Raw genomic sequence first — 25,877 nt, 5'->3', positions numbered from 1 at the left:
CGACTTTCAAAGGGATGTGCAGTTCAAAAATACTGTTAAAATCTGGGTTTTGGGGGAAAATTTGAGAAGCAGTAGCTACAGTGCAAATCCCTGGTTTAAGGAAGGTGTCCACAGCAGGGGTTGGAATTGGGGGATCCCTGAGGTCCCTTCCAACCCAAACCCTCCTGGGATTCTGGGATAAATTTGTGTGCACAGTGCACAGACACAGAGCACTGCACAAACACACCAAAACGCTGCCTTTGATCTCCCTAAAAATTAACCAAAAATATGAAATCAACCCAATTTGTGGTTGAATTCAGAAGTTCATGGCTAAAAGAAGGACACACATCAGCTGAGGGTGACCTGTTCCAGCCAGAGCTCCTGACCCCTCTGCCCTCCCAGGCTGCTGTGGAGGTGCCCTTGACACCATCCACGTTGTGGAAATGATTCCAGCACTGGAGAGCCTGGAGCTGCCTCCTGGGGACACATCCAGGTGTGGGACATGGGCATCCAGAGCCTCCCCACATCCCTGAGCTGCCTGCAGCTGGCCCCGCATCTGCAGCACCCAAAAACAGAATAATATTCTATTATATATTATATATTATTATTATACTTTAAAATATTGTTTTAAATTTTATATATATTTCTATATCATATCTATATATTATATATTTCTACATTTTACTATATCTTATATTATTTTTATAAATTTTTAATTTTATATTCTATTTCACGTTAAATATTTTTATTATATTTTATGTTTTCAAATATTATATTTTATATTATATTTTATTAAAACATTTTATATTATATTTTCTATCATTTAAAATAATATTTATATTTTATACTGTTTTATTAAATAAAACATATATATTTATATGGTTTGTTATAAATATTTTATATACTTATATTTATATTATTATATAATAAAAGTAATAATTTCTTTCTAAAACATGAGCAAGGCTTGTTGTTTTTGGGTTTTTTTAAACAAAAGAAGCTTCTCCCAGCTGAGTCAGAGCAGCAGAGCAGGACCATGGAATGTGATCCCAGGGCTTTTACAGCAGGGCAGAGTTAAAGGAAGGATGCTCAGGGCCCCAGCAGCACTTTGCTTCAGACTGATTTCCAAATCAGACTTTTGGCCATTTCTCTTAGGGAAAGCAGCAAAAATAACAGACAAAAATTACTGTTTTATCTATCCCTTTCACAGAAATCATCATTTCACATTCCCACACTTGGCCCATCTGTTTTTCTATAAATTATGGAGGGAAAAGGGCTGAGTGTGTGGATATTTTTAAAAACAGGATCCTGAAATGAAATCTGTAAATGAAGACCACCTCCCACTCCTGGGTGACTGATAAAGACCTGGGAACAGGACCTTGCCATCAGGTTTTTTCCTGAATTTATGACCCAGCCTCCAGCCTATTCCCAAGGAAAGTGTTCCCTAGAGGGAGGATGATGAGGGAGAACAGCCAGGTACTTCATCTCTCACCCTGCAGCTTGAAAACTGCCACACGTGGGCTTGGTTTGCACAGAAGAAAAGAGCAGAAAAATGAATTTCATAGCTACAAATTCATTTTTCAACTTGCACAGGGAGAAGGCCACACGAGAGTCACACAGCCCAGTCCCCAGGACATTCTTTGCATGAAGGAGCAGCAAACACCAAGAACCAGAATTTGAGGTAATTTCCCTCCTGCATTTCACAACATGCAACCAAAGTGTGATTAAATTTCTTTTTTGGTTACAAAATCATAATTATTACAAGTACAAAATCAACTATTAAAGAGAACATCTCCCATTCTTTTCACCTTTTCACATCCTTTGTGTGTATTTTAGCTAGTTGAGTTGTGGGGTTTTTTTTGGAAGGGGAGCAAAAAAAACACCAAACCCCTTGCCAGAAAGACAAAATGGGAAAAAAAGATTCCCAAATGTATTTTGTTTTAAAAAGTGAGGCACTCCTGAGTGGCCCAGACTGAAATTCCAGCCCAGCTCTCTGTGCTCACACTGCTCCCATGTGGGCTCTGACCATCAAGGAGGTGATGTTTAACCCCACAAATTTCAGAAACCCCAAACCAGTTGGGAGCAGCACAAAATCCCCATTTCCTCACCTCATTCATTAAGTCTCCAAACTGCTGGAGAGCCCAACAGCCCCCAAATCCCACAGCAGCAGGAAACTTCCCTCCCCAGAGCCCCAGAACCACCAAACAGGGCTGAAACCCCAGCAAAGAGCTCCCCTTCCAAAACAAACTGCAGGATTCCACACAGGCACCTTCACAAGGGGAGATACAACCACATTTTAGGCTGTTCCATTAGAGGGCATCCTACAACATCCTTTTGTGGTCAGATGCTTCTCCTCATTCATATCCTCTGCAATAATTCATGGGAGATCTTCCATAAGGAGCCAGGAACATTCACGTCCCCAGGTTTTTGCATCCCTTGTAATTGAATTCCTTGCATTAATAGATGAATTTTCTGGTTCACTTGGGTCTGTGTTTCCCTCCCCTCACCAGGAGAGGTGGATTTTCAATATTTTTCCACAATGTGAGATGTGAATAAGCACCACAAAAGTGATTCCAAGTCTCAGAGATCACACTTGAGAACAACAAGGCACTGAGAAGGTGAGCAGGTTTGATCAGGTATTTTGAAATTAGAAATAGAAGTGAATATTCTCAAAAACTGCCCAAGACAGAAGCTCCACTGCCAAAATACAGCGTGGGGAGTGCTCAGAGCCTGCAGCAGGAGCCAAACTTGAGCTCCAGGACACAGGGAGCTCTGGTACAAACAGCCACTGCTCCCACCCACCTACTCAATCTTTAAAAAAATCTTTAAAAATCCTTTCAGGCAGTTTATTAATACAGGTACAGAGAGACAGACACAGTTTACGACCCTTAAAATCAGCAAGAAGCCCCTGGGCAGTAAAATCTGCTTGTAGTGATAAATATTTTCCAGACTGGGCTGTGACATGGATGAAGTACCTGTAGGTGCACTGAAATCACTTCACAGACTGAAGGCACCAGAGGATCTAAAGGTAATAATATTGGAAATTAAGAAGTCTGGGGTAAGAAACAGGAGTTGACACGATAACATGAAAATATCACTGCGAGACAGATAACTCAGTTACAATAAATTACCATCCTATCTGACTTAAAAAGCAGAATGGAAAAGTGCTCCTGTCACACCAAATGACAAATGAACTTCTGACTGCTGAAATGCAAGATTAATGAAGGCACAGAAGAGACATGAAAGGACTTACGAGGATCCTGGGCTTGCTGTTGGCGGGGGACCTGGAAAAGTGACAGAAGAAAAACAGCAGGATGAGTTACGGCGAGGTAGCAAGCAGGAAGCTTTTGAAAACCTTTTAAAAGATAAAAGCACCAGTCTGTGGTGTTGGCTGTGGTTTATGGAGTTGAACAGAGGAGTGGCAGCCCCTCAGCACCAAAGACAAGCCTGTATTGGCTGCAGAACATGACAGGAGGACAATAAACAGGTGAGCAACTCACCCTCCTCTTGAAACTGCCTTAGGAGAACACCTAATGATTAATTTCTTATCAGAAATCAGAAAACATGGGAGATTTATGAAAAAAAAGAAGATGAAACTCATCACATCCATCATTCCTTGTGTGTTATTTGTCCAGTTCCAAAGAGGATTAACCAGGACTGTGTGCAAATATCTTCATCTCAGTGAATTATTTCCCCCTGACCGTGGAGGAGGAGGGGGAGAAGACACACAAAACCTGTTTCTTGTTTGGAATCTTCTGAGTGGTAAGATCAGCTTTGAAGGCAGTTATCTCAATATAAACTTGGGAGAATGAGTGCTTATTTTCCCTGACAGGTATATATGTGTCTCATCTCAGGCCCTCAGCCTGCAGTGCCAGCTGAAGTTTCTCACTCACCAGACACAGAGGTCGCTCAGAATAAAGGAGTTTTTCTCCTCTGGTCTGAATCTACCCAGGTACCCCATTAATGGGGGCTCAGCCTGGAGCAAAGGAGGCTCAGGGGGCCCTTGTGGCTCTGCACAGCTCCTGACAGGAGAGGACAGCCAGGGGGTCGGGCTGTGCTCCAGGGAACAGGGACAGGAGGAGAGGAAACAGCTTCAAGCTGTTCCAAGGGAGGTTTGAACTGGATATTGGGAAAATTTCTACTCCAAAAATGTTGGAACAGTCACAGTCAAGGCAGTCACCATCCCTACAACTGTTCAAAAAACTGAATGTGGCACCTGGGACATGGTTTAATGGTGAATGTGTGGTGGTGTTGGGTGCTGGTTGGACTTGATGACTTTAAAGGCCTTTTCCAACCTGAACATTCCATGATTTTGTGAAAATACGGCTGTTGCTACACTCCCATGGATCCAATGATTTAGGAAAGCTGTGGATGGGGTTAAAAGGGTAGAGATCCCAGCCCTGTAGGACAGACAGCAGGGTCCAGGTCTCTCTCAGGGGTGTCCCATGGCTCCTCAGCTCCCCAGGAACATTTCTCCAAGCTCCATCCCAAGGCACATTTCTGCCCTGCCATCCTAACACCCTCTCTGGGAAGCCCATTTTGAGTCAGCGCATGGATTCCTGGGCTCTCTGATAACCTGAATTTGACAGGTTTAACAAACTTGGCTTTTCCAACCTCAAAAACCGCACAACGCCGCCACACCAGCACGCTGCTTTCCCCTGGACAAACACCTCCTCCTAAGCAAGAGCTGGGACAGTTTAAGAGGAGGAAACTCACCAAACTTCACAAAGAGCACGCCGGTGGTGGAAACTGTCCTCCTGCCGTTGGTGGCCACGCACTGGAAGTAGCCGGTGTCGGTGGTGTCCAGGTTGCGGATGCGCAGGCGGGAGCCGTAGGGGGTGGCTCGGAAGGAGATCCTGCGGGGCTCCTGCACCACGGGAGCGTCGTTCTTCAGCCACCTGACTGTGGGAGGGGGGTTCCCAGACACCTTGCAGTGCAGCTCTGCCGTCTGGCCCAGGGTGGTGGTGATGTTGTTCATGGGCTCGTCCAGCGTCAGGAAATAATCTGGGGTTGGAGAGAAGAGAAGGGGAATGAAGGACTCCAGAGCAGGGGATGTCATTGTGGAGAAAGCTCCTGCTTGTCTTTGGATGAGACACAAAGGAGGTGGATGGATAGCAGGGTTCCCCCTGCTGTTTCAACATCTCCTATTTGGCTTCATTTAGCACAAAAAAAAAACCACTGCTGCTCTTTTTTCTTTTCTTTTTCCTAACCGAAACACAGGAAAAACATCTCAGCACTCCAGTTGTTCATTTTGATGCTGACCTGCCTCTGCTCATGCCAGAATCCACCAAATGTAGAAATATATGAAAGGAATAATTCAGAAGTGAAAATCCTGTGACCCAGAGCAGCTGTGGCTGCCCCTGGATCCCTGACAATGTCCAAGGCCAGGCTGGACAGGGCTTGGAGCAACCTGGGACAGTGGAAGGTGTCCCTGCCCATGGCAAGGGTGGCACTGGATGAGATTTAAGGTCTCTTCCAACCCAAACCATTCCAGGATTCTGTGATCCTGTCTCCAAGGCATTTTGAGTGACTCCCAGGCTGAGCAGATAGTGTGTTATCCATGATTTTGTAAGCACCAGCTGCAGAGATGAGGAGTAAGGATCATATCTGGGAAAGGAGACTTCATTCTCACTCAGTATTTCCATGGCTAATTGTACTGAAGATTACCTCCACTCTGAAAAGGGGCTCATGATTGAAAAATCAAATTAAATTAACATTACAAAGGTGAATCTCTCCTAAGCCATTCCTGAGCACTGCCTTCTGTCAAGGGCTATTTCACTGGGCATCCTTCAGGAAAAGGCCCATTCCTCATTCACTGTATTCACCATAAATCCTTTAAAGGCAAGGAGGGAGATGGGTTGGGGATGGGGAATGGAATCCTCAGGCTCTCATCTCCATGTCAGAGGTTCAAAACCATCAGCTGCTGGCTGTCCCAGCAGGGTGGCCAAGGAAAGAGAAATCCTGACTGTACCTGGCTCCTGAACTCTCAGAGCCAAACCAGGAGGTCAAGAAAAGCCAGAATCAGGCAGTGAACTTGGACTCACAGAATTATTTGGATTGGAAGGGACCTTGGAGTTCATTCATTTCCACCCCCTGACAAAGGCAGGGACACCTTCCACTATCCTGGGTTGCTCCAAGCCCTGTCCAACCTGGCCTTGGACTCTTCCATCCCCAAATTGGTGCTGTGCTGCTTGTGCTCCATCACTCTCACGTCCATCTGCAGCTCACTCCAGCAAGAAACCTTCCTAAAAGTGTGAAAAAACCCTCCAGCATGTTCCAAACCAGCTCAGCCACCCAGCCTGCCTAAGTAAGCCACTTCCCTAATTATTCCTGTAATCTTGGCTTGCCCAGCTCCTCCCTTCATTATGGTTTGTGGAGAGCAGTATCTCTTGCCTTTGTTTTTAATCTGTTTAGCACACAACTTACCCTGTGTTTGCACAGCACTTTGAACAAAGCGTCCCTGTCCTCACCTGGACCCAGGAGCCATTTGGGACAAACATTTGGCACCGAGGCCCTGCCCACAGATAGTTTTTTTTCCAGGTGTATTATTTTTTCAATTAAGTTCTAATGTGCAGGTGTGAAACTGTGTGTTCTCTCAGGGAGCAAGGGACTGGATGAGAGGGAACGGCCTCAAGTTGCACCAGGGGAGGTTTAGATTGGGAATCAGGGGAAAAAATGTCATGGGAAGAGCTGTAAAGTGTTTAAACAGGCTGCCCAGGGCAGTGGTGGAGTCACCATCCCTGGAAATGTTCAAAAAACACATGGAAGTGGCACTTGGGGACGTGGTTTAGTGGTAACATGGTGCTGGCTGGACTTGATGATCTTAAAGGCCTTTTCCAACCGGAACATTCCACGATTCTATGAAAATACAGCTGTTCTGGCACTCCCATGGATCCAATGATTTGGGAAAGCTGTGGATGGGGTTAAAAGGGTAGAGATCCCAGCCCTGTAGGACAGACAGCAGGGTCCAGGTCTCTCTCAGGGGTGTCCCATGGCTCCTCAGCTCCCCAGGAACATTTCTCCAAGCTCCATCCCAAGGCACATTTCTGCCCTGCCATCCTAACACCCTCTCTGGGAAGCAGAGCTCCAGCCAGCTCATGGATTCCTGGTCTCTCTGCACAATCTGGGTTTAATAAAGCTCCACTAACAGCCTGGGACCGGAGAACCGCAGTTAATTACCCAACGTAACATTTCTGAACCGCAGCCATTTCTTTAATTCCTGATAATGTTCCTTCAGCCATCTCCAGCCTAGCAGGAGAGAAACAGCCCTGGGATGGGCTGCCTGACAAACTGCACATGAACAGGAGGTTTTAAAGGTCCTGAGGAATACAGGAGAGGCAAATAAAGGAGTGAGGATGTAGGGCAGGCTTCCAAAGGCTGGAAAAGGATTTTGAAGTATCAATAGAAGTCGTAAGTCAGTGAAAAAGTGTGGCTGCAACTTCTCTGTAAGTACCAACACAAGTGGCCTCAGGAGCTGCTGGCTCCTCTAATTGTTCTCCACCTTCCTCCAGGAGCTGCTGCAGAAACACTAAAACAAATCCATCTCCTAAATTCGCCCTAGAATAGTCCTCAAATCCATACATTTAGCATCTGAATCATAAACCAGATCAAGCAGCTCGCCTGAGATGAGATTTAAACAAGGCTGGTTTGAAGCCATTGGGAGCTCTGGGAGATGTTTCTCACAGATACAGCAGTTTTGGAATTGAAAATAAACTCCCCAGAAACCTTGGATTGCTACTGAGGCACACAAAATGATGAGCATCCCTTCCCTGGCATGCACCAAACTCCTCCATTGCTGCCCTTGCCTGGTGTGGAGGGGCTGCAGAGAAGCCCAGTTGTATTTTTATCGTGTCTCTCACCTTCCAAAGCCCATCAAAGGAGAAATTCTTCCCTGTGAGGGTAGAGAGGCCCTGGCACAGGGTGCCCAGAGCAGCTGTGGTTGCCCCTGGATCCCTGGCAGTGCCCAAGGCCAGGCTGGAGCACCCTGAGATAGTGGAAGGTGCCCCATGGCAGGGGTGGAATGGGATGGGATTAAAGGTCTCTTCCAATCCAAACCATCTCATCATAATTCATCTGCTCCTTTCCTGCCATCCAGGAGCCCTCCAGACGGAGTTGACTCCTTCTGACCTAAAGAACAATTTCTTAGAAAAAAGGATGGGTTTTGTGTACTGGGAATGATCCAGTCTGGTGGCACTGGCCTTTGGAAAGTCTGAGTTTAATCCTGGCTCCGAGCAGCCTTGGGTGAATCAGCTCAGTTGTGATTTTTAGAGGAGCCAAAGGGAAGTAGACACCCAAAGCCAATCAAAGCTCACATGGGATTTGTGCAACTAAGGTCCTTTAAAAACAGCCTTAAACCTTTTGGCTCGATGTCTCCAGCCATAAAGTGAGGATAATAATCCCTCTTACATCATGGGGAGGCTGCTATGTACATTAATGAGATAATGCTCATAAAGCACTTTGAAGGTGAAAAGTGCTATGCTGGGATAAGCACTGTTATTATATTTAAAGTTAAATCTCAGGGTTTCGAGCACAGGACAAAAGCCTGTCCATATTTTAGACTAGCACTCTATAAAAACATTTGGGAAACGTTTTAATTTACAGAAGTACGGGAGAATAGCCTGAAAGAGTTCTAAATAAAATTTAGCCCACCTATAATTTAATAATAGTCAAACTGATTTTTTTTTAATTTGTAAAAACAATTTACTGCTGGGCCTAGACCCTGAATGCCAAGTTTCAGCCCACAGAGAGGGTTTTTTTTAATGGCTGAGTTATAAACCCTTGAAAAATGCTGACAGCCCCTTTACTAGAGCAGCACTAGCGGGTGCCCTATAATGAACTTTTAAATGACTTGAGATAATATCTGGAAAGCCAAGCCTGAAATATATTTCTGGGTTTGAGCCATTGCCAAGGCAAACACAACACATCATAAGTCATCCTCATGATTCTGAGCGCATAAATTGGAGACACTGCATATAAAACCCAAATATTAGGTATCCTTCATGGCCAAACTTTGTGCTGGTTTGATGTTACAGAACAGCAACAGCTGTGCAAGGACGAAATGTAGAGCGTTGCGTGGCTCCAAAGAAGAAAAGTGTCTGTATTTCCACAGCTCTGCCTTGACATTGTTAAATAGGAGCCTGCCCAGTGCTAATAAATCCTCCACTATTCCACTGCTTTTAAGTGGAACCCAGGTGGCTTTCAAAATAAGAGCTCGTCCTGGCCGGCCAAGGAATGTTAATCTGCTCTGTGACCACATGGTTACTCTATCTTAAATTACCAAAGACACAGCTCAGAGCAGTAACACCCTCTTGGCTTGCAGGAGGGTTTTGCTGGCCACAGCGAGACCTTTCCCCCCAGCACCGTGTGTGCTGCATGTTTCTGATTTCACAAGGTGTTCAAAGCACGATGGGGATGCAGGATTAGACCCTGGAAGGGTCATTTTATGAGAAGAGTTGTTGTTTCATTTATCCTTCTCTTTCTGCCCTTCTGATCTTTCGGAATATTCAAAGAAAAGCTAAAATTAAAGTCTCTGCTCAAGCCTGAACCAGCTTTAATCCAGGTGCACAAGAAAGGCTGGTGAGCCAAGTTCCTTCCACTACAGATGGGGAACAACAGAGTTCTCTGCAAACATCTCCAGACCTTTCCTCAGGCAGCTGTGGGGACACCTTTTCCAGCTGCTGGCCTGGAGAAGTTGTTTCATTCTGGATTTGAAGATTCAAACCTGCACTGCAGGACAGAAAGCAGAACCTGTCCTGGCTGGAGTAAGGGACACCAACATTCCAGTGCTTATTGCATTTATGGAACCCTGGAATGGTCTGAGCTGGGAGGGACCTCAACCCTCAGCTCACTCCAAACCCTGCCATGGGCAGGGACCCTTCCACTAGACCAGGCTGATCAAGACTCATCCAACCTGGATGTGTTTAAAACAAGCCTCGGGCTGGGTTGGACTCCATGATCTTTAAGGTCTCTTCCAACCCACTCATTCTGTGAATTCTGTGAATTCTGTGAACCTGGCCTTGAATTATGTCTGTGAACTGAAAGGTTTGGCAGCTCCCTGGTTCTTTGTCACTGCACACACTGGAAAAATGCCCAGAAGGTCTCAGGGAAAGCTGCATTTTCATTCATTCAGAGCCCTGGATCATCCACGAGTTCACTGTGGTGCCACACCTGGATGTGCTCCATAGCCACAAATCTCGGCACTGCCACCGAGCTCACTCCACTGGGAATCTTCCATGTGGAATAATTGTCTTTGGAGAAGGTCAGCCACACAGAGTCCACCCAGACTGAAGATGCTGGAGAGGCTTGCTGGCTGCTCCATGAAAAGGAAGGAAGCAGCAGGATTTCTGATGGAAGCATGGCCACACACATCCCTTGGAAAAAGGATTCCCCATGGATTGCTGCATCTGCCCATCACTCACAGAGGAAGACAACTCCCCGTGGGTCTGATCACCAGACCTTGTTATTAAAAGGGTAAAAGGGAAACTCCCACTTGGAATTTCACTTATTTTAAATGAATAAACAAGAGGAATGACTCCCAAGTGGGAGGGAAGAGATGCTGTACTCAAGTCATGATCTGGCAACTCTTGAAGAATATCAGGGTTAAAGAAGTCCAGATAATCACATGGAAATATCCAGTGTCTGCAGTCTTGGGACAAAGGAAACCTTCTGCTGCCTCAGCCTGCCCAGCTTTACTTTCAGTGGGTTCCCCAGAGATGTGCAGGAGTCAGTTTGGGATGCACATGGAAGTTGTGTCCTGGACTTTCCCTTCCCAGACTCCATCCAGAGGGCTCAGTGCCACCCAGGATAACTCCCTGACCTCAGCCAGGCAGGGCACAGCTCGAGGCCTGGTGGCTTTTCAGATCTCCATGTGTGACTGTCACTGGGATTCTCAGAATTAATTTTGATATTCTGATAATTGGCAGCTTAGAGATGGTGCTGGGTTTGTGGAGGGGAGCCAGGCTTCCAAAAAATTATCTGGAACTTGAATCCCACAGCTTTTGGGTGGGAACTGGGCAACTCCCTGCCCTCCATGAACTCTTGGATGCATTTGAGTGTTGCTTCTGCCCCTCCTTTCATCAGACAACTCTGAGCTTTAAGGACAGATGTCTCAGAGGTCACTTTGAGGGGAAATGAAGCTTTTCTTTACTCAGGAACCAGTTTTATAGCCCAAGTAGGAAACCTCTAAACTTTATCACCAAAAAAAAAGTGATTTGGAATAGGTAAACAAATGTCCACATCCAGCTATAAAGCCAACTACTGAAAACCATCAAGGGATTTTGCTGTCACTTTAGAAGCTGCTCTGCAGTAAAGAGCCACAAAGAAAAACTCAAGCATTAAAGGGAGGGTGTATGGAAAGGTATGTGCCTCAAGATTAATGCTGTGGAGTCAAAGAAAAGCTGTTATTTCTGACATTTTGACATAGCATCACTTTAGGATCTGGTTCTTATTAGCTCTTTCTGTGCCTTTTAAAGGTCTATTTTTTTTTTCGACCAAAAATGTCAGGAAATTTGGAACAGAAACGTACAATAAAACACGTCCCTTGACCCTCTGTTCTATCAATCTTTCAAATAAACAAAGATAGCTGGATGAGCCAGGAAAAGGTTATTATATATAGTTACCTTATGTATAATGGTCAATATTCACTGCACACACTCAGTTTATATAAAAAGTCTGATGTAAGTGCAGCTTTTGGTGGAAGATTTTTGCCTTGAAAGCCCAAAGTTGCTCAGGGTGGTTTCATTTTCAGGCTGTGTTCTGTGACCTTCAAATTTCACACCCTGTATTATTTATAAATGAGACATTCAAGAAACACAAATTCTCAAATAAAAACGTGCACTCCGTCAGTGGAAAAGCAAACAAAAGGAGCTAATGTACTGTGGCTAAAAAAATTTTCAAACAAAGTAGCAGTAATTTACTGCCCTGCTACTAACAGGACCCCACAAATCGAATCAGAACCCTGAGCCCCAACAGGGGAGCTTGATTTACCCCATATCCCCCAGATAATAAAGGAAAATAGAAAGGTAAATTGTGCATGAATGTGAAAGCTGTAATTCTTCCCCTTTCAGCACACGGATCAAATTCACATCCAGTGATTTCAAAGGAGAATCTGGAATCTCTGAAGGGCTGGGGCCAAAGGCAGGAGGCCTCGACCCACCTGGTTTTCCCCACGTTTGGTTGTGTTTATCTTGTTTGGGATGTAGTTTGCCTAAGAGTCAAATCCTCCCTGGGAGATCACTGAGATTTTCCCTCAAAGAACTCCCAGCCAGGTCCTTTCCCTGCCTGGGAGGATGTGCCAAGGGGGCAGCTTCAGCCTGGATCTGTCAGTGAGGGTGAGCCAAAGGCTGCATGGGCAGCCTGGCTGCACCCCTGATGTCCTGCAGAACTTCCACTGCCTGCATTTTCCTCCTGCTGTGCTGGAGCTGGTGTCCAGTCCTTCCAGGGAAAATTCTGCCCACACCAGGATCTCCAGGAAGTTCAGGACATGCAGTCCCAAACGCTGCACCTCTCCCACCCCTTGTTTGGACCCTCCACACTCATTTTGGGCTGTGCATCCCCAGATCACTGATATCAAGTGATCCTTGATATATGCCTTTGAATGTTAAGGATAAATCCCAGCTGAATCTTCTGCCAAGTTCTCCAGGGAATGTTTGTTCCAGGCACTGGGAAGTGCTGTGCCCCACAGAGGCTGTGGGGAGCTCAAAACCTGGGCTTGGGATGGTGCCATGAAAGGAAAAGGAAAACAGGCAAAAACTCACAGCAATGGTTTTTTTTGGAAGCTGAAGGACCAAGGAAGAGATCCTGGGAGGAGAAGGAGGAACCAACAAAAGAAATGAGCCCCAGCTCAGGCACAGCCAGGACACATCCCTGTGCCTCTGGAGGAGGCTGCAGGTGGGAATGGGGCACTGGGAGGACCCATCCCAGGGAGCTGCATCATTCTCTGATCAGCCCTGCAGAACAAACAGCCACTGAAGCTGAATCCTACTACAGTTAAAATAATATTCCAAAGCTGACTCTTTCCTGGCAAGGACTCCAGTATTATCTTTGCCTAAGGATGAAGAGATCCCAAACAATTCCTCCAGTGGAGCAGATGTAAATAGGCTCCCATTCCAATTCAGCCTTATTTCTTTGTAAATAAACTGACATGGGATGGAAGGAAGAAGGAAAAGCCTCTCCTTCCATGATCTGTTTTGTGGGGTAGGAGCAGCTGAATGGAGGGCTCTTCACCTTTCTAAAGAAGGAAAAGAAGATGGGAAACTGGGAGCTTTCCCAGACAAAGAGCTGGAGCTGGGCTGGTGGTGAGGGGGAACAGAAGGGGAGGCAACATGCAGGGAAGGAGAAATTCAAGGAGAAATCCCTGTGCAGGAGCACACATGGATGAGACTTTTCCAGCCTCTTGGAGCAATGAGCCATGATCCCATGGGAGATCTCCCACCTGGGGCTGCTCCAGGCTCCCTCCACCAAATGGAATCTCAGAAAACTTGGGAGTGAAAAGCTCCACATGCTGCCACCATCGCCCTGGAATGGGGCTTTTCCTACCACCACAGCCCCCTTTTTTCCCCCAACTTCACTTATTTCTCCTTATAGAATTAAATATTTATAGGCTCATATTTTCATTTCTCTTTCTCCCTTGTGGCATTCCCTCTGCACACCATGGTTTACCAGTATAGGGAAAAGAGAGATAAATGCTCATAGCTAAATCTCCCCCGTTTTAAAAGTGATTATTTTTTATTTTTTATGCCCAGTTTGTTTGTTTTTTTAAGGTTTTGGTGAGAAACCACCTCCTCCCTCCCATCAATCGTTGCTTTCAACAGCTCTTCACGGGTGGCTGCGCCTCTTTTAAATTCATTTCCTGCTAAAAAGAATAAACAGGCAACTGTTTAATGCTGTCGATTTAGCTTATTTAATAGAAATTGAAACCTGAATAGGGCTCAGTTGTAAGATAATAACTGCAGAACTCACCCAGCGAGGGAAAGCACCAAATTAAGTCATTATTTCAAAATGCAGAATATTTTTATCAAGCTGTTCCTCCTTCCCCAACACAGGGCACACGCTGGAGGAGGAGATGCTCCTTTCCAAAAGGCAGCAGGTAGAGTTGGAGACACTTAAGAGTAGGCAGGGATTTAACTGGGAAATCTGCTTGGAAACACTTTCATGTGGTGAACTTAACAGGCTTTAAAATGAGTTTTACTGCAACGCCGGCGTGACCTCCTGGAAGACAAGTGGATTTTGACTCCTTGTCTCAGTTGGAAATGCAAGATGTGGCTGGGGTGTGGATTCTATTGCCATCTGTCAGAGCTGGGGCACTTATCCTCTGTTCATGGGGCAGTTTTCTTATCTCTCCCACAGCCAATCCTCCCTCCAGGAGATCTCTGCTGTTAATGGGCCATTAATTATTAATTATCTGCTGTCCATGGCCAGTGAGTGTCCCTGCATGGCTGATCAAATTCCATCATCCCACTGGGAGATGCTCTGCCCAGGGGAGGAGCCAAGCATTCCTACCTGGATACAATCTGAGCCTGGAACACCACAGCAGCCTTTGCCCACTGCATTCCCAGAGGAGCAGCTTTCTCCTGCCCTGCATTCCCAGAGGAGCAGCTTTCTCCTGCCCTGCATTCCCAGAGGATGCTTTCTGAAAAACCAAAGAAAGCTGCCAAACAGGGAAGAAACATGGAAAGAGGGGAGGTTTAGGTGGGATATCAGGAAGAAATCCTTCCCTGGGAGGGTGGGAGGCAGGAAAATCCTTCTCTGGGAGGTGCCCAGAGCAGCTGTGGCTGCCCCTGGATCCCTGGAAGTGCCCAAGGCCAGGCTGGATGGAACTTGGAACAGCCTGGGACAGTGGGAGGTGTCCCTGGGGTGGGACTGGATGGGCTTTAAGGTCCCTCCCAACCCAAAGCACTCTGTGATTCCATGCTCCTGCCTGGGGGAAGCACCAGCTTCACTTCTCCCACCTTCTCTCCACCTTCACTTCTCAGCTTTGGGATGCTCCCTGAGCACAGCCCGTGGGTGAATCCCTGCAGTGGGATAAGAACTCCATTCTGTCAACACCTTCCCTCAGCCATTTGCTGGGATTTGGGAATTCTCTGCTGAATGACCACAAGGTTTTCTCCCTTTCCCACCAGCAAGCACCAGCCCTTTGACTTTCATCTTCCCCACAAAGTCCTGCTCCTTCCCTGCTGGGAAGGCAGATGTGAAAGCATCAACCCAAAGTACCCAGAATTACATATTCTCCTCATCCTTAAGCACAGAAAACATATTTATGCATAAACATCAAACATTATGAGCACATGTTCAAAAAACCAGTAACAAAACAGACAAAAACAGTTGGGAAAACCATCTGGGGTAGAATTCCACTGTGGGAAATTTCCATCTCAGCAGTAAATGGTTGGCAAATGAAAAGTGGTTGACAAATTGCACAGTGAGGGTGGCTAAAAGCATCCTCAAAGATGCACAGGTTTGACTCAGGAGCTGCAGCCACTGCCTTGCAATGAGGGAATCTCAGCAATTTGCCTTAAATTAGCAGTGCTTAATTTACAAAATGAAGGAGAATGATAAATCTCTCATTTTTTAAAAAATATATACCCGTTGGAGAGCTCCAAATTATACCTAATTACCACCTGCAAATGTATTTTGTATTATTAAAGCCTCAAAATTTCGTAATAAAACACATCAGAGGAAACTCAGTGCCTGATGCTTGTGGATTTTGAGTTCAAATCCCACGATCCACCAGAAAAAAAAAATGTGACAGAACATCTTGAAATATTTTTGCCCTGTGGAACATTTTCCTGGTACAAGAAACAAACACAGCCATCTCCAGAAATCACAGAACCACATGGAATTAAATGTCAAAGGAACCCAAGGCAAATGAGGTTTATCTTGAATAACTCCCGACCCCCTTTACATGCGGATTTGGTCAAGTCAAGACAAATGGAGATTTTTAAATCTGATTTCAGGTGGGTTTGGGGTGTTTTTCAGTCTGCTTACCTTTATCTAATTCACTTGAGATGTTCCATGACGACGTGGGCATGAAATCAGCAACAACCGAGGAATTCACTCCTGGAAGGGGAAAAGAGAAAAACCATGAGATGCTGTTAATATATGGATTCTATATCATCAGGAATCAAGTTGCCGTCATAGGAATAAAATGATTTGATGCTTTGTGCTGGCAGGCTGAGCCATCTGGGCAGCAGAAGCAGCCAAGGGGGAAAAGGCAGCGGGCCAGTTTGTTTGGCACATGGAGTTTGTTTGGCAATGCTGTTCACTGAGAGGCCTCGTGCTAATTAAACAGCTGATGCTTTGTGCAGGCTGCCCTGGAGCAGAGGCTGGACAGAGTTCCAGAATAAAGCAGGGATTGATTCAAAGGATCTCCTCCATGGATCCACCTTGAGACAATCTTTGGGATGGTCTTGACCCACCCTAAAATCTCCCCAGGGGTTTTAGAGAGGTAGAATGACTCTGCAGTGGTAGACCTGAGGGAACCACAGTGCTGAGAGGCTGCTGAAGGTGTTACCTGTTAATATTTACAATTATCAGAATCCTGCAAACCCATGTGCATGAGAAGGAATGTGGCTTATACATTGAAGTTAACAGGGCTTCTTGTATGAAAACTCCTGGAAACAGGGCTGGAAGGACTGATCTGAATCCCAGCAGCACCTGCTCATTGCTGGAAGAATTCCTTACTCCTCAGGAAAAAGCTGAATGGAGATTTAAGTCTGTACTTTTAAACAGCAAATCACAGGGACGGTGGTGTTAAGCCAGCATGTCCTGTCTCCGTTCTAGGTCATAGTAGAACATTCCCTCTATCCAAACTTCATCCAGGATTTACTGTCTCCCTCTAACAGCAGATCCACCTGCAGCCTGTGAGGCTGCTCAGGCATCAGGGAAGGCTCCTGGAGTCATCCCCCAGGGAGAAATAGATTTGATATGAGCTTTAGTGAGTGATGGTGGGAGGGCGGGAAGAAGGGGTGTGCACACACATTCCATGGCATGGGAAAGCAGAGCACCTCCTAATTCCCTGTGTCCAGCCAGCCCTGAGAAACCTGAGCTGGAGAAGGAGGAGAGCGACGTTGGACAGCACTGAGTGTTGGAGGGGAAAGGTGAAATCAAACCAAGCAGTGCTCAGGGTGCCAGTCATGGAAAATTCACTGAAAATGGGCATCCCACAGCCCAATCCTGCACCCTGGAGGGACCCCCAGTGCTGGGTGATCTCAGAGGTGCACAGGGAAGGCAGAGTTGGGATCTGTGAGTTAGAGAACAGGAATGCTCTGAAGTGCATTCATTTTGCTTTGACTCCTTTAGCTTATTCCCAGATTTCACTTGTAAAACATGGCATGCAAGGATATGCAAGGATGTTCTGCCTTTATTTGATGTGTTGGCAACTCTTCTATTTCATTTAAAAATCACGAGGAATTGTAAACACCAGGTCGTACAAACCCACGAAGCCGTTTGGTTCAGACACAGCCCGTGCCCTCTTTATAAATAAAGCCTGGCTTAAAAGCCCCCCTGGCAGCACTGCTCATCCACTGCTCTGCCAAGTATTCCCAGTGTAAACACGGCATTGGAAGGCATTAGAACTCCCCCAGGAGCACAGCCTGGCCTGTGCAGCTCCCCAGGGCAGAGCCCACTGCTGGGGACAGCCCTGGGCACAGGGAAGTGGCACAGCCAGAGGTGGCACCCGATGGCACCAGCTGAGATTTTGGCCCGCTGGGCCCATCCCTTCTCATTCTCTGCTTTTAATTAACAGCTGAGCTTGTCTAACCCACATAAACCTTCTCTAACCTGTAGTTTTGGGACCACGTGGCTTAAATTTGTAGGGTTTAAGGAGAAACAAGCAGATCCAGTGGCTGTCATGGGGGGGTAGGTGACAAATAACCAGTGGCCAGGAGCTGGTGGGTGTCAGGCTGTGCCAGAGGTTGGAATGCTTGGTTCCCTGTCTCTCCTCACCCTTCCAGCTCTCCTGGCCAAGAAATGGGACAAGTCCTGTAGGAAAACCCCTCCAAGAGTGGGATCTGAGGTGGCATCACTGGGACCAAAGTGGTTCATCCCTGTGAGCACAGGCACAGCTGAAACCCACGGACAATGCTTTCCTCAGTCACACACCCACGTTTGGCACTCCACAGTGGATTTTCTGTAGCTGCTTTGGCTCACCTGGAATTATTTTAGTGTGAAGAACCCACAAAACAACTGAATTCTGCCAACAGGTAACACACACTAACCAAAATTAAACAGAAAGTACTAACAACACTGTGACCACATGCAGCATTTGTTATTTGAGTCTCCAGAACTGACAACACAATGACCACACGCAGTATTTTGGTTTTTAAAACTCCAGAGTGTTCATATTGATGTTTTCTTAACCAGGCTTTGAAAACATGACTGTGAATCTCACAGAGTAGAGACCCCTCAGCTCAGCTACAGGAGAAACCACATTAGATGACCAAAGTTTCCTATTTCTGGGAGTTCTGCAGGCTGGTGACTGGTGATTTTCTGATATTCCTCAATTAAAGTTCCAAAAAAGAGCAAAGCATCACTGTGCCCATGACAACCACTTTATTTGATTGAAGGGAACTCACAGAACAGCTACACGGTGTAGGAACAAACCACCCCAAAGCAGGAGAAGAAAACATCCCAGAAAAAAAGGTCCAGGAGACATCCCTGAATTCCATTTCTACCTGTGATGACTCAGGATTGCTGGGCAGGAAAGTGAGAGTGGTGCCACCTCCCCTTGGAAAAGCTCTGGGATAATTCCAGGTGAGTTCCCAGCCAGCCCTGGGAAGGGATGAGTCAGGGATTTGCTCACAGCAGTTGGGGCACTGGCACAGACTTGCCCACTGGTTGTCACCTCCTCAAAACAGGGGGAAAAATTCTGCCTAACATTAGATCACAAAATCACAGGATTACCGAGGTTGGAAAAGCCCTCCAAGGTCATCAGTTCCAAGTCACCTTGTCACCAGCCCTGACATCCTCGTTCCTTGGACACCTCCAGGGATGGGAACTCCAGCCCCTTCCAAGGCCTGACCACCCCTTCCATGAGGAAATTCCTCCTGGTGTCCAACCTGACCCTTCCCTGGCACAGCTTGAGGCCGTTCCTTCTTGTCCCTTCAATATTGCAACTGAATTTTGAATGTGGAGTTTAAAAACTAATTCTTACTTCTTAAAACTTCCCTAATGCCCAGCTTCACCTTGAACAATTAGATTTGTTTGGAAGAAGTCAGCCTGAGAAATGTGAACAGCAGACAGAGCCATTATCCTGTTAAGGTTTTATTTATCCGTGGAATAATTCCAGATGAATGATGACTCTTCTTAACACTGGCAAGATAATTATCTGTTCCAACCTATGAAGAAACATTGGGTTTAAGTTAATGAGAAGTCACAACAGGCTGTGAAAAGCCAAGTAAAGTGTATTCAAACACACTTCCCACAGAGAAATTGGCCAAGATCTGATTTTATCACTGTATTGCACAAGTGTGGAGTGAATTTCACACGTCAGGCCTTGTAAAGCCTTTGTGATTAAATAAACTTCAGTAAGGCTGTACCTGCATTTGTAAGATGAACTGGAGACTGTAAGTCAAAGAAAGAAGATAGCTGAGATGACATCAAGCCCAGAAATAATTGAAAATTTGAATGGGGAATAAATCTGTTGTACAGAAAAAAGGAGAGAGCAAAGTAAGTCTAGAAATGAGGAGATCCTGCTTGCCAGACTCCAGAGCACCAGGAATGGGTGGAAGCTAAGAGGAGAAATGGACACATCCAGTGGAAGCATGGCCTGGATGGACCTTCTTTTGGGGCAGAGATGGAAATCCCACCCTTTTTAAGGTGCAAAATAAGTCCTGTTAAAACATGCAAACAAGACATCCAAAGTGTCTTCTTCATGGACATCCTTTGTATTCTCTAACCTGATGCTACACCAAATTGATACAATTATTTCTTTAATCAGGAGTAATTTCTTTTTTCTGATAGAGAAATTAATGTGATTGCAATTCAGATCTCACTGCAAGATACCCAAAACGGCAAAAAGAAGAAGGAGGTGTTTGGAGAAGGAGTTAGAAGTCTGAACAACAAGATAAACTATTCAGAATTCATGTTTAACATAAGAAAAAGTTTTTCCACTTGCATGCCTCTCGCTGCATCTGAGCAGAAATCCTTCCCCAAGTGAGCTTTGTTATCCAGTGAAGGAATTTGCCTAGGGAAGTGATAAAAGCCCAATTTCCCGAGACATTAAAAACAAGATTGGGCAAGACAGGACTGCAGACACCAACGGGGAGTTATCCCACGCTGGCAGCAGGGTCAGGGCAGGACAACTTCACAGGGGATTTAGGCACAGCTCTTTTTGGCCAAATCACCCATGAACATTTTATAGCTGCAGATGTACCAGAAACATCAACCCCCCCTTAAAGAGGGGAATAAAATCTCCAGCAAACAAACTCCTCAGCTCTCCCACTTGGACAGAACTTCAGGAAAACAGGAATGGCAGATAAAGTTATAGAGACTTAGAGTAAAGCTAATTATCCTAAGTGCTCGGTATTTTTTGCTTTTCTGCACATTCCAGACCAACACTTCATCTTTCCCTCTGTCTGGTTCCTACCTGACTGATCCCTTCCAGGATCTTCCCACAGATCTGCCTCCTGGCTGTTTTGCCTCTCAGTCCTATCTCTCTCATCTTCCTTTTCTGCCTTTTGCATTCTCTGTTCCCCTGATCCTTTGTGAGCTCCCCACACGTTTCCATCTGATCTCCCCAGATATTCCATTTTGCAATCAGCCACTTTCCAGCCTCTTCACAGCCCACCCGGGAGCTGCTGAAGGAAATTTAGATAGGCTGCAATGGATACAACCCATTATTTACTAATTTTCTTGTTTGTTTAAAAGCTGGCACCATCCTGAAATTTCTATCACGTATCTCAAATTTTGCTTATACCTTTAACATGTGGAAGGATTTTCAGGACATCAGTTCCTCTCTGTCTGCATGAGAATTCCCCTCTTTCCAAAGGAGGTGGGAATCGTGAATACTTCAATCAGCTGAATGAGTGGAAAGTGCAAGGAGATGAAGAATTGTTGAGCATTTCTGCTCTTTGAGCAAGGCAGGTGTCTCTCAAGGAGAATCTACTGCCTTTAGTAGTCTGTGATAGCACAGGTCAAACCTGTGGATACTAATCCTCATCCCACAGGACAAACCTTCCATGGATTATTGAAAAAACCAGTCCTTGTTAAAATATACTCCTGCAAGATGCCTCCACCTTGCATGCTTGGGTGAAGCTGCTATTTTGAACATTTTGGACAACAAGAGCCTACAATTATACACCATAAAATCTGCCCCAGAGCAGACCTCATGAAGCTGTCCCTGGTGAGGAGGGTGAAATGCTGCACGATGGCATTTCCCCAGCTAGCTGTGCTCCACCTGCTGATTCCATGGCTGAGAAAACAAAGGGAAAGCTGCTTCTGCCAAAACCTTGCCTGGGCAGATCCAGAGGGTAAGAGTTTACAGAATCCCAGAATCACAGAGGTTGGAAAATACTCGGAGGATCCTCCGAGTGCCTGATGCCCATCTTGTCCCCAGCCCAGAGCTCTGAGTGCCACCTCCAGGTGTTCCTTGGACACCTCCAGGGATGGGCACTCCAAACCTCCCTGGGCAGTCCCTTCCAGTCCTGAGCACCCTTTCCATGGGGAAATTCTTTCCAATATCCAACCTGACCATCCCCTGGCACAGCTTGAGGCTGTTCTCCATCCTGTCCCTGTTCCCTGGCTGTCCCCTCCTGTTGTGCAGAGCCTGAAGGTCCCTCCTGAGCCTCTTTTTCTCCAGCCTGAGAAAGCTCCCCCAGCTCCCTCAGCTGCTCCTCACAGGATTTAAATGATTCCTCCAGACTTCTAAACTGTCATCACCGTGTCCAAAATGCATCCTCTGCTGGTGAAGGACCCTCTGGAGCTCTCCAGACTGCTCCATGCAGAGATGAATTTCTGGGGGTGCCAGTAACCTTCACATGGTTAATTTTGTTCCAGCTCTTAAAATGTGAAACTCCTGCTCGTCTATCTGTTCTTTATCTGCAGTGTTATCATTATTGATAGCCCTGGGCAGGTTAATAATTGGCATTAGATAGGGAAATTTTCAACACCAGTGAACAATTCAGGCTCTGTGGATGTCAAATCCACAAGACATTCATTTCCAGCTTCAAAAGGGAGACTTGCAGTGGGATGATTTCATTTAGTGCAGGAATGGAAATTGTTAGGAACTTCATTTATATCCCACCTCTTCCATCTATCAGAGCACCTCAGCACTGCTACTGGCACTGTCATCAGCAGGACCTCTCTGCCTGGGAGTCTTTCTAAACCTTCCAGCTCTCCAGGGCTGGAGATAAAGGCAAGGATTAACCCGTTTAGGATGCACCATCAGGAGGAATCCAAGTGCCCTATTTATGGTTTCAGGGCAGGGAGTCAAAGTGTTTCATGCACCTGAGCCTGTAGGAGCCCATGGCACCAGGAATATTTCTGTGTCTGCTCTGAGCCCTCTGCCTTCCCCCTTCCTGCAGATCTGCTCTCTCCCATGAGGATACACCAGCTTTTGGCCCAGAGGAGAGAAGTCACTGGGGGTTCCAATAAAACCCACCCCCCAAAAGGCTACTGGGGAGATGAAAACTCCTTCTCAAAAACGTAATTCTTAAGGTTTGTTCTTGAATCTCAAAGTCATCAGAAAATGATGTGATTGCTACGTCTCAGTCTCTGCAAACTCTTCAAATACCTTCAGATGTTTTGGCAGCAGCCTGGTGCCTTCCTCAAGTCAGTATTTTTAGTAACTTGATCTTTGGCTAAGGTCATATCAGTTAAAAATTGTTTTCTTCCGCGGGATCGGAGCCATCTCTTGGAAGAAGAGGTTTTTAAGAGGCCCATTTTATATGCTAATACCTTAATCCTAAATTCCTAATTACTGCCCCGACAATTCCTTTTGATTGCAGCTATTAATTACAGATTATCATTAATGTTAGATGGATTTAGAAGTCACTGTGGAATCTGGGCGCACTTTACATTACTCCAAATTGGGTCGTTAACAGTTCCACTTAAGAAGAGCAAAACACTGCGCCCTGCAGCAAGCCACAGCTTTAATGACAGGGAGTGAAGAAAAGAAATGGCCACTTGGCCGAGGGCCAGCATTTCAGAGCTCACAGTCGAGCCTTTGTGCCTCTGAGCTGGAGAAAAGTGGCCACGGTGGCTCTCCAAGGCACTTCAAGCAGACCTGGAGCACATTCCTGGGATGGCACCGCTCAGGTGGAGCCGGAGCCATCCTGCACTGCACAAACTCACAGAGTCTCCAGGTTTTTCTAGGAATTATTATTTGTACTCTGCTCAGTCTGAAATACGAGGGATGTGGAAGATGTTGGAGGGGCATGGTGTTTTCCTGCCCGTAAAAAAGAGGTTATAATGGATATGGATCCAGAGCGTGGTGGATCCTTGGTAGTTGTAACACTGGAAGAGGGCACAGCAGAGCCCTAAATTGAACTCCCTAGTCAGGCAAATTTACAAAGGCTGGGAATTTGCATAATGAATGCAAATTTCCCATCTCTCCAACCCTATCTGGATATTTTTTCCATGCCCTGATCTTTTCTGGGCATCTCAGACTGGCAGATAGAGAGAAGAGAAGAGAAAGTGGAAATGGGAAGCACCCAAAGCAAACTGCAAGAGAAGGAAGCAAAAAGCTGACAAAAGCAGGAAGAAGTTACTGGATGGGGCTCATCCAGAGGTGGATGTGACAAGAACAGAGGAGTCACAAAAACCCATCAGAATATCACGAGGGAATGGGGAAGGAGAAGGATGTCCTGGGGCACCGTTAAGTGAAGATTCTTCAGTGCCAGGAATGGTGAGGAAGAGTCCAGGGAGGGATGGAAGGAGGATTGGGAGGCAACACTGTGGCACAGCAACACCTGGGCTGTCTGAGATGAAGAACATTTCCCTTCCAAAAGTTCTGGAGCCTGAAAAGTGCTGAGATCCCTCCAGAGCCTCCCTTGCAAAGCTGCTGTGATAGATGAGTAATGCCATAGCTGACTCTCACAATTAAAAGGCAAATATCATGTATACATGGAGAAATTTTACAGACTTTATATATATGGGAGAAGTTTTATAGATTTATTGTTATGTTTTCCCCCCCTTGTGTTGTTATCAGGGGATGGCCTGGGTTTGGGACATTTGAGAGGGTTGGCTTGTCACTATGGCAACAGCTGACCTCCAATCAAGATTTAAGGATGTGATCTCCACCACTGGACAGCAAAGAAGGAGTCCATGGACAGAATTTTGGGAGGGGCTAAAGGGTTAAAAGGCAAAACCTCCATTGTGTGGATGAGGACATGGTGGGAAAAATCCTCTGCTCCCGGCACCATAATATTTTCTCTATTCAGTCTTCTGTTGTATTTTTGATAAGGGCTTAATAAACCTTTTACATTTTTTGAATATGGTTTCTCACACCTACACATCCTCGTGACTCCAAGCGATCCACAGCCCACATTTACGTAGGGAATTTGCTTTCCTGAAGGCACCAATGCCAAGCAGCCTGGGGGCCTTGTTCCCGTGTATTTCCCTCCCCACCAGCGGAACGTGTGCTCGGGACGTGTTTGGAGACGAGGATGAAGTGGCTGCACAGGGCTGCACCTGCTGGCTTGTCCCTGGCTTCCATCAGTGCCACTGCACTAAATCCACCCACAAAGGCTCGAAAGAAGTCAAAGGCAGCCAAGCCCAGGGAGGGCAAACAAGAAATCGTTTACATCCCCCATAAATCGCGGCACGCCGTAACTCCTCGCACCTCAGCGCTCGGGGGCCACGGCCGACTGCAGAGGATGAGGAGAGCAGCAAGCCACAATTAAACCCTTATAACTCGTGCACAAAATTACAGCAGAAGGCTGCCATGTGCAAATCCACGATGACTTTTTCGAGCCCGATAATTATTTTTGTTGCAGCGACGAAAAACGGGGCCCGTGTCAGCTGATGAATTAATGGGAGGGCCTGAAACAATTACTCCTTAAATCCACAGCAGTCTGCCCAGTGTAAACACGCTGCCTTTTCTTGCAGATCCTCGTGGTACGAGGCAGACGTTGCCCCGTGACTTATTGGCTGCCCATGATGGAGCAGTAAATGCTGCCTGTTTGATGGCTGCAGCCTCCTGCCTCAGATTTTACATGGCTCGATGGTGATTAATGCACAAACTGCCAACTGCAGCCAGAGGCTGAAAGACAAGGCCACACTGTGAAACCTATGCTAATAGAGCACAATTTATATAAAAAGGGGGGAATGTAAATATTTAACTGATGCCAGAGCTGGATGCTTTGGCCAAGCTGGGACTGAGCTACATTGATTGTTCAGGAGGAACTTACACCCTGAAACCCACACAGGCCTGATCTCAGACAGGCTGGGGAGGTGGATTTAAAACTTCATTTCTTCTGCTAAAAGGCTGTTTTCTTAAATTTTGCTTCGAGTCGAGCAGATGCCACTTGTAAGAGCTGTTCTGTGGAGAGCTGGGCGCAGCTCAGGGCTCCTTGGGAGCTTGACCCACATCCCCCAGAGACCAACACCAAACCAAGGCCCTCCAGCTAATTAGTGTTTATTAGCAGCCTCCAGAGAGGGCAGGGGCTCTGGGAGGTGAAGACTGAACTCCCTTCCCATGGCTCTGGGTTGGGTTTCAATGACAGCACAGGCTGTCCTTGTCCTGCCCCTTGTCCTGCCCTCCTGGCACTTCTGATCCAGGCTGTCCTCACGAAGCCAACAAAAGCAATTATGCAGGTAATTAGTCTGCACAAAAGGTTTACATCAATGCTCCACAGGCTTCTTTTTAATCCTTTCATTGATGGAAGGAGTGAATTGATTTAGCCACAGTTACAACTTATTTACTGTAAGAAAGTTTCCTAAATCCAAGGTTCAGCAGGATCTTGTGG

At 46.2% G+C, this 25,877-nt stretch overlaps 1 protein-coding gene across 1 annotated transcript in view; it reads right to left on the bottom strand.

The window, feature by feature from the left end:
- The window catches only part of ROR1 (receptor tyrosine kinase like orphan receptor 1), a 150,758-nt gene that overhangs the window by 33,313 nt on the left and 91,568 nt on the right, over nt 1-25,877 (bottom strand). Inside the window, exons 2-4 of the mRNA XM_041483411.1 lie at nt 15,958-16,029; nt 4,693-4,980; nt 3,230-3,260 (exon numbers count right to left, since the gene is read on the bottom strand). Of these exons, the coding sequence (XP_041339345.1) occupies nt 3,230-3,260; nt 4,693-4,980; nt 15,958-16,029 (391 nt within the window). The remainder of the gene's footprint in view (nt 1-3,229; nt 3,261-4,692; nt 4,981-15,957; nt 16,030-25,877) is intronic.

This window comes from Pyrgilauda ruficollis, unplaced genomic scaffold (genome assembly GCF_017590135.1).
Source record: "Pyrgilauda ruficollis isolate IOZ18807 unplaced genomic scaffold, ASM1759013v1 scaffold6, whole genome shotgun sequence".
Taxonomy (NCBI): domain Eukaryota; kingdom Metazoa; phylum Chordata; class Aves; order Passeriformes; family Passeridae; genus Pyrgilauda; species Pyrgilauda ruficollis.
Note: the sequence above shows the minus strand (reverse complement) of the source record. Positions and strands in the feature narration are given on the sequence as shown.